General features: G+C 37.5%; 1 protein-coding gene and 1 pseudogene across 1 annotated transcript; both read right to left on the bottom strand.

Moving 5' to 3' along the window:
- Positions 1-121: 121 nt before the first annotated feature.
- Positions 122-4,004, bottom strand: LOC146387364 (solute carrier family 2, facilitated glucose transporter member 5-like; annotated as a pseudogene).
- Positions 4,005-7,063: 3,059 nt separating this feature from the next.
- Positions 7,064-15,547, bottom strand: LOC146387363 (solute carrier family 2, facilitated glucose transporter member 11-like). The gene is made up of 12 exons (XM_084928929.1): positions 15,458-15,547; positions 15,073-15,171; positions 14,396-14,556; positions 13,185-13,309; positions 12,898-13,027; positions 12,633-12,781; positions 12,301-12,488; positions 11,668-11,778; positions 10,048-10,149; positions 9,494-9,569; positions 9,025-9,152; positions 7,064-7,621 (listed from the first exon to the last, which is right to left on the bottom strand). The coding sequence occupies exons 1-12, from the start codon at positions 15,479-15,481 to the stop codon at positions 7,403-7,405; spliced, it is 1,512 nt and encodes a 503-aa protein (XP_084785055.1). The 5' UTR covers positions 15,482-15,547; the 3' UTR covers positions 7,064-7,402.
- Between the last annotated feature and the right edge of the window lie 1,901 nt (positions 15,548-17,448).

Below are 17,448 nucleotides of genomic sequence, written 5' to 3'. Positions count from 1 at the left end.
ACATATTTACAAATGTAACATCAGCCCTTTGTGTATGTAATCTATCAGAATTTTGCTAAAAGCAATAACTACACTTGGTTGCATAAAGGCAACTTACAGGTGACTTACATGAGGAAAAAAGTTAAAATTTAGTTTCAAGACCAACATCAGTGTTTTCAATATCACCTGTCCTGTTCTTGTAATTCAGTCCTCCATAATCTCTACCATTGTCTTTCCTTTGGTCTCTGGGACAAAATATATAATAAATGCTCCACTACCAAGTGAGTAAGCCACAAAAATCAGGAAGCAGAATTGGCCAAGTCCATCCTGTATGGATACACACAACAAAGACTGTTAGATAAACAGCAGGGTGGCATAGAGTAAATACACATATAAAGATGGAGATACATTATGGTATATCCACAGTCGCTATCTTACCACAATATAGCCAAACAGCATCCCTATAACAAACATGCAGAGCCAGTTGATGGTCCCACAAACCACGTAAGCAGAAGGACGCCAGACTTGTAGGAAGAGGTCAGCAAGGAGAACCATAGACACTCCAGCTGCAAGAAGATTCAAACATTAAAAAGCTATTTAGATATGAAGCTCAGTCAAGTATGGGCGCAGAAATCTTTTATATAGGAGTTGGGTGGGAAAAAAAAGGAGTAACTCACAAGGCCCAAGCCCATAAATGCAAATGACACAAAAGATCAGAGCGATGTTAACATACGGGATCCATGAATTCAGATCCTGTAAAAGTTGGATTGATGGAATGAATCCTCTAACATACAACAGAAGAAGAGGAAATGTGCTGAATGTATTTACCTTGATTGACAACACGACGGTAAGAACACACATGGTGATACCCATCAGTAGATAGCCATAGCCCATAAGTTTCTTTCTGCCAGCACGATCGATCAAGAAGGACTGATGCACAGCAAATAAGCAAAAACTGATAACAATGTTCTTCATGTTTGATTATTTTTTATGAAATCTTCATATCGAGCATGTTCTTTCCTCTTTCCCAGTCTTTACTTCTGTATTATTTATGTAAATGATAAAATGTGCTGAATCGTGCCCAAGAAGTAAAACTAAAAAACATTTTTAGAATCACCCAATAACCAAGAGCTTTTTAGATGTAAAGTCTAATTTATGCAACTTTACTTACACACAACGTTATAGCGATGAGCTCTGTTGCTCCAGTACCAATGGCCAAGTAATGCATCTTGTCCTCTGGCACTCCAGACTCACGGAAGATGTCAAAGACGTAGAAGCACAGCTGAACAAGAGGATGACAGATGAAAGGGAACTAGAAACTGCAATTTCGAACAGATTTAAGTTGATAACTGTCATATCGGCAGAGAAACATAAGTATACAGCATTGATGCCGCAAAACTGAAGGCCAGCACAGGGGATGGCTAGAGTCAGCAGTTGCCATCGCACACAGCGAGAGGTGAGCAGATCCTTTACAGTCTTTGCTTTTTCTCCCTGAGACCTCTCCCGCTCCAACTGCATGTCGTCCAACTCCATCTTTAAGTTGTCCTCCTGCCACAGCCACTGTAAAGCTGTTGGACACAGAAATACCACAAGGATTACATCCAAAGTCTGTTCTATCAGTCTGCCAATGAATAGATCTTTACTGAGGTTTACTAGTGTGGTCAGTTACAACATTAAAAGTTCTGATGAATGAAAACAATTGTTTCTTTACAGTGGCAGTATCAGTTCATTTTTGCATTTTACATAATGGAGGAGTATAAAAATAGCCAAGATTCCAATGTGGTGCATTGGATGGCTTTGGAAAATGTGAAGGAGGACATAAATTTTGGACTTTTCACTGTAGTTTTACAGCTTTCCCTGCTGATAAAGACATCCTCTATGACCAAATTATACTCCTGTAAATTTACACATGTACTTCTGACAATTTAAGCCATGCAGAGTGTATTTCAATAACATATTTCAGTTGAAATTGCTCTTCTTTGTTGTTTTATTTTTTAAATATGTATTTAATCTTCTTTACATTGACACAGAGTTTCACTGGTCCAACACACATAAAATCAAAGTGGGCTGTATGAGGCCTTCAGTGTTAAACGAGTTTGACATCCCTGGCCTAATATATTATCCAGGTCTCAAATGTGACGTGTGCCTTAAACTTATATTGCTTCTCATGGCCACAGGGAGTGAATTCTGTGTTTGCCATAAGAAGTTTGGTGCGCTGTCTTGGAAAGCACTTTCTGATACACTTTAACCGTCAGTTCAGCTACTTGTTGGTTTAAACTCTGTGCTGTTGCTTTAAAAAATGAGAAAGCTTTGGGGAAGGACTACTTTCTGACTGACCAATCTGCCTTATGTTTTTCAGCCAGATCTAGTCCTGGCTTGTCATGTCCCAATTTAAACACACCAGCATGCTGAATGGTCAAAATGTTCAGCTTTAGGCTGTGTCCATCTTTCATTTACAGCCCACACCACCCAAACTGTCCTCAGTAATTTCAATGGCTAATCCTACTTCTTCTAAACTTGAATTTTCAATTTCTTTTTACATTTGTATTTAAATTTAAGAATTAGATCCCTTCTCCACTGTGCCCACTCACCCTTTTTGCTCCTTTCAGTGTCTCCTTTATCAATGTAAAGGTACCGAGGTGCCTCCGGGAAGAAAAGCAGCATCACAAACTGCAGGATGGCAGGAATACCACTAACAGCTAAGAGATATGGCCACATATCATCTGTTCCCATGATCTCCCTGAACAACAACCACAACAACAAAAAACACAAGTTAAAAACTGACAGGTGACAGGAAGGCTTCCACTGTGAACAGCCCCAGCCCAGCATCCCAGACTTAAAACAGCCACGAAGAAGGACCAGATGAGCTGGTTGGTAGACTCGTGTTGTACCTCACCATCCATGTGTAGTTCACAAAACTCTGAATGTGCTGCAGAAAAGTCAGCGAGGTTAAATAGACAAACTTTAGCAGCCAAACTTGACAAAATAGGCAATTTAAAGAAAACAATTTGGACAATCTGTAATTTGGTTGTTCTTATTTTCACATTTTAATATTGACATATGTTATCAACCCATAGGGTGATATTTTTAGTCTTATATCTTTTATAATGGGGTCAGTTCAGTTGTTATTTAGAAACAAAGTCTATGCAATATCAATAATATGCACATCATCATGGGTTTAGGAAACATTTATCCCATGTGCAATAAATTATTGGTGCACACAAAATAAAAAAATATGAACTAATGGAAATGTAGGTACCAGCTTTATACTCTGATTCTTTTTCCCCCTTTCTTTGAATATTTATGTTTACCACATTTAGGTTTTCCAACAGCTCCTTGCATATGCACAAACAATTAAGTGGTGAAGTAAACAGAAAAATGGGTGATGGATGGACTGCTGAATAAAAGCTTCTTTGTGTTGTTTTTCATTTTTTTAATCTCATGTTTTTCTGAAAAAATTCAGTTAAAAATTATTTAGTATACAAAAAAGATAAGTTTTTAAAAAGTCTTATGTGACATTTTCTTAACCAGCAACACTTTTTAAATGTATATCTTTCTCCTTTCTGGCTTTCGTGTTTCATGACAATCCGATGCTAAAAGCAAACTGCATGGTGAGTAAGTAATATCACTACTGTTATTTACAGTCAACAGGGACTAGAAATCAGCAAATCACAGACTACTTTCTACTGAATATCACATTGGAGGCAAATAACTTTTATGTGCCATCAAATGTCGTGACAAAAAGTTTGAAGAGCTTGCTGGCTGGTGAAGACTTTAATAGAGCACTACTGTGAGGACATAATCTTTAACCATAGCAAACTTCATTACAGTGAGATATACAATAATACTGAATGTGAACATATTTTATGTGTACACTGCGTAACTAACAGGCATCTTACCACTGCCGGAGAAGCGACGAGAGACAATTGGATCCCATATTGAAAACATCCCCCGATTCCCAGCACCAGCGACAGCAGGTAAAGTCTCCAGTACTGCAGCTGACATGCGAAGTGGACATCAGGCATACAGTGAAGATGTCCATAAATTGTATTTAATCATTATGAATGACTCCCATATTCTAAACATGCTTTAAGCTTTGCAGTGATTAATAAAAACACGTACATGTTGCCAAACAGTCACTCCCTGCTGCTGTTACAGCTGTGCCTTATTTAGTAGATACAGACATGAAACTAAAATGTCATAATATTTTTTGAAGTTCAAAATAAAACTAGCCAAAGGCGTTCTGCGGCATGTTTTTACAAATGTTGTACTTTTACTCAAACACTGTATTTAAGAATAGTTTTCAAAAACAATTTGTACTGTGTGTACGTTTTTGCAATTACAATTACAGATGCTTTGATTTTGCAGCATGTTCTGCTATTTTCTGTTTTCTTAATCAATTTGCAAAATGTAATGTATTTTTTAGGTGAAATTTGAACAGATGCAGCCTGTAATGCAGTCTTTATTTACCTAATTTTTAATCTCTATTGTGCTCAAATTATTAAAATCAAAGTAAAATCCAATAATATGTGACAATGCTGTTCTGTTATATTTCTTTATACAAAGCTCATTCACAGAAATTAACGCTTCTGATCTGTTGGCAGGATACTGCAGGTCTGCAGTGGATGTTTCATATAGTTTTTTACTTTAATAGTAAAATCTTGTCCTTAAATGCATTTGTATAGGTTCACAGTGATCTAGAAAAACTTTTTACAGTGTTAATATCATCGAAAACATCTTCAGATTTGTTCATCTGTTTTTAAGTAACTGCAAAAAACTTTGCATCTTTTTTCCACTTTAGCCTCATCATGTGCATGTGGGAGTCTATTTCTAGATAAAGCAACAAAGAGCAGTGTACTCACATTTATACACTGTATTCACACTTACTGCAGGAAACTCTGTGACCTTGAGATTGTATCAATCATATTTCATAAAACACATTAATTTCATAGCACATGACTTTTACACTATTACAATTTATTACACTGAAAAAAAACCCAGTGAACAGTGAAAACTTCAATCAGTAGAAATTATCTGTTGCATTAAAAGTTGTTCCACGCGAACGTTTGATTTCTAAAGTAATTTCAATACATGAAATTGCCAGTATAAGGCATAAAAAGCCATTTCATAATATTATACAGAATAATAACAAACTATATGCATTTAGTTCTTTTGCTTCTGCCTTCTAAAAGCAAACGTCCAGTTACCTTTTTTGATGCAAGCTCCATGTTTTTATTTTTGCTGGCAAACTGGATGATGTGCTGCAAAGGGAGCAGAGGACCCACATATATGAAGGATGCCACATAAAGTTACACATCAACAGACTGTAGTTGACCAAAATCCTGATCAAGGTTGTCATAATTCATGCATGAAAGTGTTAAGTCACTGCTGAACCGAACTTTAAAATATGTTGCTCATTTTTAAAATATGTGCTTCACAGTTCTCTGAACGTCATGAAATCTCAGCAATAAATTAGTAGATCTTTAAACTGTGCTTCAATTAACAGTCACCACATATCTTGTTAAATAAATCATTGCATACAAATCAAAAAATAAATAAAAGTATATTTGCTGCTCGTGTCTTCTGTGCGCAATAACCAGCTGCTGTAATAAATGTATTATGATGATGATGGTGGTGGTGATTATTATTATTGTTGTTGTTGTTGTTATTCAAATTATTTATGTTTCTTTATTGAGTATAATAGCACTGGACTGTGTACAGTAGAACAAAACATTGTCTATCCCAAACACAAACTTTAGTCCACTTCAGTCCGAGCTCGGAGCTGTAAATGTGTTGTGATCAGTGGTTTCATATGTGTTTACTTTAATATTTATTTTTTTCCCAGTGTTAAGGTTACAGTAGCTAATTAAGACAATCCAGCCTACAAATGCAATAGAGTATGCAGAAAATAGTGTTGGAAAATAAAAACATTAGACTAAGGATAAAATATGTAGTGAAACTATAGGGTCAACGTGATCTATGAGAAAATTTTAAAAACATGAGTTTGTTTGTGCTAATGCTGATCCTTATTTCAGCAAGGTTTGTCTTGGATCCTTTTTTAAGTGATAGTGATGATTATTAAACATTGTCATACTGGCATCAATTTATTGTGGATGAAAGAATGGGTTTGGCAAAAGTTTGGCAAAAGTTTGGCAACCACGGCTGTAAACAAGCTGCCATAATTCTGTAGTAATGATTTCAGAACCAAGATCTTGGGAAGTGTGTAGAGAAAGAGCAGACTGATAGGAGAGCATAGAGGGACCATGTTAGGCTCTAAACTGCTGTGTTGTTGAAAAGCATTAGACAGGTAAACTTTGCTGTCCTTGCCTTGCTCATGTCTCTATCTTTCAATATGGTTATAGATCACAATGTTGACCAGCATGGCAAAGATCCCATCTTAGAGTTATTTCTGGCAACATTTTGGTGAAAATGTGTGTAAGATTACACTCAAATCAGCAGGAAGTCAGTTGGAATAGCCTTTATTTCTTCTTTTTTTGCTTTTGTGCTCTGATTTGAGACTGGACATTAATCTTCAGCCTCACGTTTTAGTCTCTGAAGACAGCCACTTTAACATAAAGTGTTTTGCAGTCTTTAACAAAGTTCAGCGTATAGACAGTTGGACTACTAATAATGATAATTATGTGAATTAAAAAGTAACCACTGTGGTCATTTCTAACACACACTGCTACCACTTTTTGTTTTGTATTGTTGGATTGTCTGATTTTCTTCCTCCTGTATTCTGGTTGAATCCAGATGCACATTTATATTTCCAGTGCTCTAACTTCTTGTACTGCAGTTCTCTGGTCTGTTCTGTATTGTTATAACTTTGTTGTGTTTCTGGACTATGTGTCACAAAGATTTAAAAAAAGATGCTTTACTGATTAAAACAAAACCAAGTATTCAGCATAAAATGCCTTTCAACTACCAGCTGAAAGGATAATGTAAGAAGCAGTTTACCTTGATGAATTGAAAGGACCATGGGTTTTATTCATGATGTCAGTGTGGTGACCTTTTTTTGTCATGTCTGTTGTTATTTATTAATAATAATAAAAGAACAAAACATCATAAAATTGCATTTTTTTAATTTGCTGAATCAGGTCTTAGGTATCCAGCTCTGTCTAATAACAAAAATATAACTTTCTGTGGAAAAGATGATTTATACCTTATTACAGTACACTTAATATAAAGTAGTTTCAATGACTTGTTGTCTCACATCAATCAGTGACATAAAGCATAATGTGAAAAAGTCAAAGATAAATTCTTTAAATTGCCATTTTCCTCACAGGAAAAACATTTCAGATAATGTTTTTCAAAGATATGAAAAGCGGCTCCCAAACCACAAAACTTCTTCCCGCTGATGCAGATCAGGTCAAAGTAAGGCATGTGCTGGGTGTGACTGCATGTTTCTGGAGAAAAAGTCTGTCTACAAGGCTGTGGAAAGACACACTTCGCCCAGCTGATACTGAGGTTTGGTTTGAGCTTCAAAATGGTTTTCTTGGCCTTTGAAATTGAGCCTGTGAAATTCACGCATGATGACTGACAGAGACTTCCCCTTGGTCTCAGGCAGAAAAAGGCCAACATACAGTGCAGACAACAGGCAGATCGCTGCAAAAGGCACAAAGCAGTACTCACGCAGCCCGCTCTGTGAAGGGAAAACAAAATGTTATCAGTCATACGTTTATCAAACACTACATTAAAAATTCTGTGTATTCAATTTATCATTGGGAGAAACAAGCTGTATTTAGCTAAGTACATTCACTATTTAAAAAAAAATAGAGGGGGCAACATCAGGAAGGGCATACACCAAATCACTTATGTCAGGGGTGTTTAACTCCAGGCCTCAAGGGCCGGAGTCCTGCAGGTTTTAAATGGTAAATGGCCTGCATTTGTATAGCACTTTACTCAGTCCTTAAGGACCCCAAAGCGCTTTACACTACATTCAGTCATTCATCCATTCGTGACGGCAAGCTACATTGTAGCCACAGCCACCCTGGGGCACACTGACAGAGGCGAGGCTGCCGGACACTGGCGCCACCGGGCCCTCTGACCACCACCAGTAGGCAAACACAGGGTTAGTATCTTGCCCAAGGATATTTGTCATGCAGCCAGGAAGCAGCCTGGGATCAAACCACCGACCTTCTGGTCAGTGGCTGACCTGCTCTGCCACCTGAGCTACAGCCACCCCAGGTTTTAGATGTGTCCTTGATCCAACACAGCTGATGTAAATGAATAAATGACCTCCTCAACATGTCTTGAAGTTCTCCAGAGCCCTGGTAATGAACTAATCACTTGATTCAGGTGTGTTGACCCAGGGTGAGATCTACAAACTGCAGGACACCGGCCTTTGAGACCCCTGGAGTAGTGGGAGTAGGATGAGGATGAGTTTTCACACCCATCCACTTAGAAAGCTGTATTTTGATATTTTGCAGTTATACATTTTTTTAAGCCATATACTAAAAGAAATATTGAAAGAGGATTATTTTGTACATCACTTATAGGGCCTGTATATTGATATACTGATGCATCATGACTGTTAGTCCTTATTGTGGGTTGAACTCCAAAAATGCTGCTCCTAAATTTGTGTTCTTACCAGCACCAATATTAAGATGGTAAACTATCTAATAGTCAGCATTTTAACACAAATGGTATATAATTGTAATGTTGGAGGAGTGCTACTGTCTCATTTGGCATCTTGGTTTTCCGACATGGACTAAACCCATGTGACTCACTGGCTTTTGTTTTCTTTTTCTTTTCTGTTTTCTGTAGTGGTAGAGCTGGGACATTATTCAGAGAGACAAGTAAATATCAAGCACCACACTGAAAACTAACCTATCTTTGTACCATCTAGTCATCTCCACTATTAAATAACATGGTAACATGAAAAGCGCTTTATACAGTGCCCCAGTCTTGTCTTAGTAATAATATTATTGGCACATGAACACCATTCTTGTGCTTATTTCTCCTCACTGCAGGTTTGCTAATTGGATGGATGCATGGACAGATGGACAGACGCTGACTGAAGTGTGGATGTAGCAACAGACTGACTACTAAAAATGGGAAGATCATTCCAACGACGAACAGGTTGAGCCACATCATGGAGCCAGCAATCATGTAGGCTGCCGGCCGAGCCGCCTGATTGAAGATCTCTGTGGGAAGAATGCCAGTCACTCCAGCTGAGAAAAAACAAAGAAAACAAAACCGTACTGGTTAGATATATTAATATAACATATCAATATAACCACTGTATCACACTTTTACACACTCCTGCAGTACTCTGTAGTGTATCAGAGTTTAAAGTGATACAGTGCGTAATCATTTTCTTTAGTTGTGGAGATGAACAAAGGAGTAGCCAACCAAGTAAGATGCTGAAAACTGATAAAATGTAGTAAATATGTTGATCTAAATAAGTAAAATGTGTAGATAGTAAAACACGATGACATTTTGTTTCAAATGTATGTTTGAGTACTGAAACATTTTGAACCTGTCACATGTAAAATCCCGGTAAAAGACTTACCTGGTCCCATGCCAAAGCTGAGAATATAGGTGTAGACACAGGTCATGGTCAGGTACGACATCCAGGTTATATGGTGCTGTGTGCATGTGGGGAGGAAAGCAGTGAGCAATTCCTAGTCAAGAACATTATTATATCTGACAGAGACCATAGAGTTGTGACAAGAGAAGTCTGTAAAAACTCCAAATCCCAAATATGTCGCATCACTTCCTACTTTTCCCCTCTATTCTTTGTCCATTATGCATTTCTCTTCTCTCTAGATAAATATCAACATGTGCCTGAATGCTAGCTCACAATGCCTCCCAGTGGTTCGACTGTGACACTGATGTGTCTTAGTTCCTTACCACTGGTTAAAGCTCATACAAAATAATCATAATCCTTAATAAAGTACAGTAACTATAAAGAACTAGATGGCTTTAGTCACTTTAGTCAATCTGGGGAAACCTGGTTTAATGACAGTACAGATGACTACGATAACACCTAAATTCAATATTGTGTGTGCATATATATATATCACATAAATGAGCTGATGTTCACATTTAAAGTAAGCTGATTACCTCAAATGACAGAGCGATTGTAAAGACGACAGCCCAGAAGGTCATGAGGGTGAAGCCTCCTGCCAGCATGAACCTCCGACCTTTGCGCTCTACCAGCAGGTTCTAAGAGAATCGAAATGTGCATCAGACTCTGTTCTTATTGTGTCAAATGAGAACATGAGAGTTAGGTAACCAACATGCAGCAGAAAGAATGACTGAGCGAAAGCAAATTATTTTTATTTTATTAGTATTAGTTTTTGAGGAAAGCAAAGTGGAGTAAACATACTCAGAATATGGCTGTTAAATACTTTGTTTAAAGGTAAGCCCACCTCTCTCTTGTGTCATTTATAAACAGTTAATGTATTTGAAGTCAAAATGGGCAGCCTCTTTTTAAGTTGGGAAGGCTAATGCTGCAAGTAAATAACTTTATCTGCATCTTTGCAATGAATTAGATAAATAGTTTAATAGAAGTCAGTCAGTTAACTTAAGATACAAACAACTATCCAGCTTTTTCTAAAGGAATCAGAATCTGTCTACTCGGACCCCTGAAGTTCATTACACAAACTACAATAATAGTGTCACAATAACACTACATGAAAACACAAGTTTGAAGGTTTACAGACCTTCAAACTTGTGTTTGCTTCTTTGCTTTTTTCATTAACCTATTAAAATCTCGTTACTGCTGTGAAGGTCAATAAACTTGTATGAAAAACGTTTTACATTTAAACAGACAAGCAAACAAGATAAACCCCATAATTCTGTAGCTCGTAGGACCACTTTAGCAGAAATCACTCAAAATATTCCTTTTCTATATAACTTTATCAGTCTTTCACATTGTTGTGCAGGAATTTTAGCCTACAGTTCTTTACAGTGTTGCTTCAGTTCATTGAAACGTGCAGGCATTTGTTTGTGCACAGCTTTCTTAAGGTACTGCCACACTTTTTCAGTCAGGTCGATGTATGAACAACACCTTGTTTATTCTCTTTTCAAGTCATTCTGTTGTAGATTTTCCCCTGTACGGGGTATGTATGGGCCAAACCAGAAAACTTCTCAAACTTCTGCTTTTATAGGACACAACACATGCTGATGATCCATTAATCGAGTGTATTTAAATAGCAGTGCCTGACTGCTACCTACTCTCTTAATTCCTAGGGAAGCAGGAAACATATCATTAAGTTTATTTTGTTTTTAATTTATGTCAATTATTAAGGATTAAAGTAAAGGGAGCATCAGCTACTGCATGTGTGTTTATTTTCCCTGCATGCAATGGCTCTGTCCCCCACCGGAGAGGCACTCCCCATTGTTACAGAACTGCTACTTTAACTTGGTGTCTGTGTATCCACAGAAAGATTCAGAAATACCCAGAAAAACAAAAGGGTTATAATGACTCTTTAGCAATTCAATCAATTTTTTACAGACTTAGTAGCTATGCGTAATGTTGTGCACCCTGCTAAAATGATTGCTGTATCACATTTATGCAAGGTCATGTAGGTGTTCCCACTTACTGGCTGCATATACACTAGTAGGGGTTATATTCAGTCCTTATTCTGCAGCCTTCAATACAGCTTTAAAAACAATGCAAACAGTCTCTCTTTGGATGTAGCTGGTTACATAATGTGAGCTTTAATTATGGGTACTTACACACATTATACAGGCTGTGAATTCACATGTCCCGGTGCCGATTGTAGCATACTGGATTTTGTCATCTGGTATTCCAGCCTCTTTAAACACATATGATGCATAAAAGTAAATCTGCAAGAAAAACAGAAGATGTGAGGTCACTGAAAACCATCATTCGATTTTACAAGTTTTTAATAAGCTGATTACGGTAGTATTTGTACAAACGTAATTGTGTTAATACCCACTGCCCTCTGTAAAACCTCAAGCATGTGGTTAAAAGCCTTGAAACACATGATCATGCAGTCAGCGCTTTTCCTCATGACAAACTTGTAGCTCTCAAATTTAGTCTGTATGTGTGGTATGAAGGTTCCTATCAGGCTCTTCAGGCAAAACAACAGGCATCACATATTATTCATCCAGCAGTACAGTGAGGCCTGATACTTAATCACCAGCGTACATAATTAATGTGACATGCAGAAACACTAAGAAACCCATCCATCATCTAAAATTTCTGATCAACTTTCAAATTAACCTGTGGCCAAACAAACATCTGATGCATTTCAGGATAAGTTACAGCGATCCTGACACACCCTCACAGCCAGAACACACACAAAACATCTCTCAGATCACAGCACGGATGAAATTTCTTCTTACCGAGTCATTGCCACAGAGCTGCATGGCACTGCTAATGATCATGACAGAGATGAGCTGCCAGCGTACAGAGCGATCAGTAAAAAGCTCCCAGGGGTGGCTCGCCCTCATTCCTTTGGTTTCAGCCTGTTCTTGCAGGATCTCATCCAGCTCGCTACTCTGGACCTCACAGCCTCGCAGGCGTCTCAGAGCTGAACATAAAAATCAAAAAATAAAATTAACACCTGATAATGATTTCTGTCTAAAATATGTTTTTTATATGAAAAATGTCCTGAGCTGAGAGTGGTAGGGGGTGATGTACTGTTCGCTGCTGGTTGACATAATACAGTACGCACCATTAATACAAGCCTCCTTGTCTCCTCTATCAATGAGCAGATATCTGGGACTCTCTGGGAACCATGGCAGGGTCAGGAGCTGAATGAGTCCAGGAATGGCATTACTGGCAAGAAGGTACTGCCAACACGGCTCACTGCCCAAAATCTCTCTTTAAATAAATAATCCAGAGTGTTACTGTGGATATTTGTGAAATCTACTTAACACATTTCTTTGTCAACAGATTATAGAGTATATGGACAATTATAAGCCGCACGATGAACAAACCTGAGTCCGACCACCTGTCCTAACACGACACCGAATGCTGTAAACACAGCTGATGACAAAGAGATAGCTCCTCTTAAGTGCTTTGGTGCACTTTCTCCAAAATACATGGGCTGCACATTCATGCTGATACCTGTAGAATGATCATGTCCTTTTAGGAGTGTTTGTTGAATAGTTATTTTTATTATATTATATTATAAAATATATTTTTCTTGCATTGCTCTGTTATGGTAAGGATACCTGAGTTTACCGGTTTGCATGCATATTACTTATATGTTGTACTAACATACCGGCATTTATTCCAACCAGGACACGTGAGATCATGATCATCTCAAAAGATCTGGCGGTTCTACTCGTCAGTGCTAAGAGTGCAGCAGTCATGAGAAAAATGTTGTTCAGCAGCAGGCACTTCTTCCTTCAGGAGAAAAAGGAGAACAGTTATTTTTAATTATTATATATATATTTTTTAATACAGACTGATGGATGAGATGTTACGTAATATTACAAGACCACTACGCAGGAAAATTTATTCTAGAGCTTTGGTTGAGTGCCACAGATGAAGCCAGGAAGACTTGAACATTGTTAGACTTTTAGTTTTGTGGACATAAGAAAAAAAAACACAGCTTCATCATTTAAAAGCACTACAGTAAAAGTGCAGGAATCAATCATAATCAACATGAGTATAAAAGAAAATCAAAACTCAAGTCATTATATAAATATGCAGTGTTGTGCAAAAGTCTTGGGACAAGTCTCCTTTCTTTATATTTAGTTTCCAAGGATCTAGACTTCTTGTAACTTTTTGAAACAAATGAACCAGTTTTAGTATCTTTCAGCTTTTTGTTATAAGCAACCTGTTGTAAAGCACATAATTTGTCTACATTTCTTTCACTGAATTTATGAAAATGTAAAAGATAGCACAGTTTGAAAGCATAAAATAGTATTTTTGCAACACCAAGGTGCTAATAGCTGAAAAATTTGCTATTTTTTGGCATGGTGTGCAGTGTGTCCTTAAAAAATTTGAGGAAACTGAAGAGAAGAGAAAAACAGAAAGTCTCTTCATCTTGACAGAGAAAAGAACAAAAGCCAGCTAACATCCAACAAGAGTTCTGAATACCTTAAAGCAGCCTGGAGAACGATTCCTGAAGACTACTTAAAGAAATTACAAGAAAAAAAAGCTGCTTAACACAGTTCAGAGTGTGTTGAAGAGTAAAGGGGGTCATACCAAATACTGACTTTCAAACTCGTTGGAATTGTTCAATTTCGTATATGCTGTATTTTCACATATGTTTGCACACTGCTCCTACTTTCTATTTTCCTAGCACAGTATAAAGAAATGAGTAGTGGTGCAAGACTTTTGCAGAGCAGTATTTACACGCGATGGAGGAAAGTAAATGAACGATCTATCATTCGGACAGCAGGTTGATCATTTGTTCTTTGCATGTTGAAGTCTCAATTTGTAACCTAGTGCACATGTGCTTTTACACCTTTACACGTGCATTACCTCCCAAAGCGTATGGTCATAGGTCCTGCAATAAGAGCTCCAGCAAACCCCCCCAACGAGAAGATGGAGACAATGATTGTCCAGACTAACGTCACCTGGTATTCCTCCAGCTGGATGTCCCATCGCTCCAAGAATGTTTCATTGATAAAACTTTGGATAAACTGTGAGAGAAGAAGAGACAGGCCAGCACTTATTACCACTTTTATTACATCTGAGCCACACTGTAGCTCCTTTAGCCAGCTTTTATTATTGATCTTCTCAACAAAGAAACCTTAAATATTATATTTTATGAATCCACATCAGGAAGCAGGTGTCAGTGTTATTGTGAATTATCAAAAGGTTGCAGAATTGTTTTCTTTTGGGTAAAGTTTGTGCTCTTTAATCAGTGCAGCTGCTGGGCAAAACATAACACTGCATCCAGAATCAGTTCCTCAAAAAAACTGAAAGCAATACAATAAGAATGACTAATCACAGGCACAAGTAACCCAATTCTTGTTTTTGCCAAATTACACCGTGACCCAAATGTGAAATAACAGGCAACAGTTTTCATAAGTAGCTAAGTACATGTACTATCAGTGCATGACCCTTGTCAACTCTTTTAGAAACCATATGTACTCACATGTATGTGTATTGCTATAAAGTAATGGCAGAAAATCATTTAAAATACAAAAACTTACAGTTGTGGGAGCATTCATTATTGCAAGGTTATATCCATACTGAAGAGTCCCTCCAATGGATGCAGAAGCAACCATCAGCACCAGTGTCAGAGGACTGCCCTGTTAAAATAAACAGACAGACATACAGACAGACAGATAGCTAGATCACAGTTGTTTTGTTTTGTTGTTACATTGTCTTAGAAAAAAATTATGTGCGTTAGAAATGTAGCAAAATCACATTTAAAAACTAAAGCCTGTCACATTACCCTGCAAGGTGTATCACCTAAACAGCTACCAAGTAATATAGCCATACTGCACATCTGCATAAAGCTTCTACAAACACAGTAAAGGTAGTTTAAACTCCAAAACAGACGATTTACTAAAAAAGACAAATTTGCTCAATTACCTTTTGTGCACCAGTATGCGACATTGTTGGTCAAAGGAGGTGGTAAAATGCTAAAAAGAAGTGGCACGATCAAGTCTGAAAACAAACCAGACGTCAGTCCCCCCATCAAATAATCCTCTACGCACAAGGTCAAGCCTGATTGGCTGCAGTTTTGCAGTCAGCAGGTTGACGCACACACACGACCAAATAGATCACCGAGCTGATGTATTACCAGATCTTTTCAAATGCCACTGTAATGATTTACCATCTTGCCAGTGTGCGAGTGTGATAACAATTAATGTCACTTGGTGCTGTCAGTCAGTAATTAAGAACAGCAAAAATGAAATCAGTGAAGCTGCCCAACCATAGAGGAGTACAAGGAGGTACTCCTGATAAATTCTAGTATATAAAAAGTACCCATTTGCACGAAAGGGTACACATCAATATCTCAAATTTGAATAAAACATCTGCAAACAGAACGTGCGATCTAGAACTGATCTCAGTACACTCAAAAAAAATATGTTTGTTACGTAAATACAATGCAAAACTTTTAATGGAATCTGGCGATTTAGGTAAGCAAATAACCATTATCAATTATTATTATCAATTAATTAGATAACATTTCATAGCTTCCTGCAGGCGCTCGCATTACTTACATGAATCTCAAGATGTTGCTTTTCCTGGTTAAGTCGATATTTTGTCTCTTCACGCTGAATTGTTGATATAGTTTATATATTATATGTTATATTATATATTTTAAAAATATTTAAAGTATTATTATTAAGTGTCCTTCTCCATAAACTTGCTGTTTATGTCCAGCAGATGGAGCTGGTTTGATATGTTGCTGCTGTTCTTTTATGGCATTGCAAAGGAAACCGCAGCTGATGCAGGGGAGTAGTTTAGCAGTTTTATAGGTGTCTATATATATATCTAGTCTCTAATGTGTATATTTACATTTCAAGGAAAATACATCATGATTACAGTCATACTGATATTGGTGTGACGCTACCAAACTGTGCTGGAGCAAGGTGATGGGTTTTTTTTTCAAGTGAGGAAATATAATATTCACGTTTAGCAAGTGTGGTTAAATATTCAAGCCATTAAAGATAAAGTGAGTGGTCAAAGCTGTCAGAGGTATAGCTAAATTCAGCCAGCAAAAAAAGCGTCCTTTGGCGCTGAAAATCATTTAATATATAAAACAAGTTTTATTTGCGCCTGTTTTAGCTCTGATAGGAGCGTTAATTTCGGGTGGGTTGCTCTCCCAGTTGTTTTGGTTGTGTCCTGTAGATCTTCAGGCTACACACTATGAATACATAAAGCTAATCTCTATATGTTTCCAGTTCTTCATAATAATATTCATCGGCCCATAAAGAAACAAGGAAGCGTGTCTTTTCTCAGGCGCAAACCGAGCGTTGGATGCAATTGCGCAATTGGCGCAGTCGGCAATTTTGTGTTATTTTGTTCATCATTCGGGTCAGTCGTCAAACGCATCCAGCAAACGGTTGTCTCACCCTCCAAATTCTACAGAGTCTCCATCAGTTCCAGACATAACTCTTGTCCCAGTATATAAAACGTATCGATTTTTCTGGAGTTGGCTCCAGATTATAAAAACTGCTCCTACACTTTATTATTTTTGTTAGTAGGCTACCTTACTCGTTCCTTCACCGTGCTTGTTCATTTGCGATCACCCGCAGAACCTTCCGCTCTCATCGGCGCATTTTTGCGGTTGAGTCTTAGAAAATCTGTCATTTGAATTGATTCTTTCATAAAGTAAGGCATTTCTATGTTGCTCAGTCACTGGTGTTATGGTAATCTATCAATCTTTCATCAGAACTTTTGATCCTCTGTTAAAATTACTTCGCTATTTATAGAGACTCAGCATTCACTGTTTGTATTTTCAATGAAAAACGCTCCTGCTTAAGTGGACAGGAACACTTCATTTCTTAACCAGACTCTTATTCTGGAACTCTGTGTTTTTTCATTCATATTATTCTATCATACATAAATGAGTG

This window comes from Perissodus microlepis, chromosome 5 (genome assembly GCF_051167445.1).
Source record: "Perissodus microlepis isolate ML-2025 ecotype Zambia chromosome 5, ASM5116744v1, whole genome shotgun sequence".
Lineage (NCBI taxonomy): Eukaryota > Metazoa > Chordata > Actinopteri > Cichliformes > Cichlidae > Perissodus > Perissodus microlepis.
The sequence above is the reverse complement of the archived record's forward strand: the minus strand, read 5'-3'. Positions and strand labels throughout refer to the sequence as shown.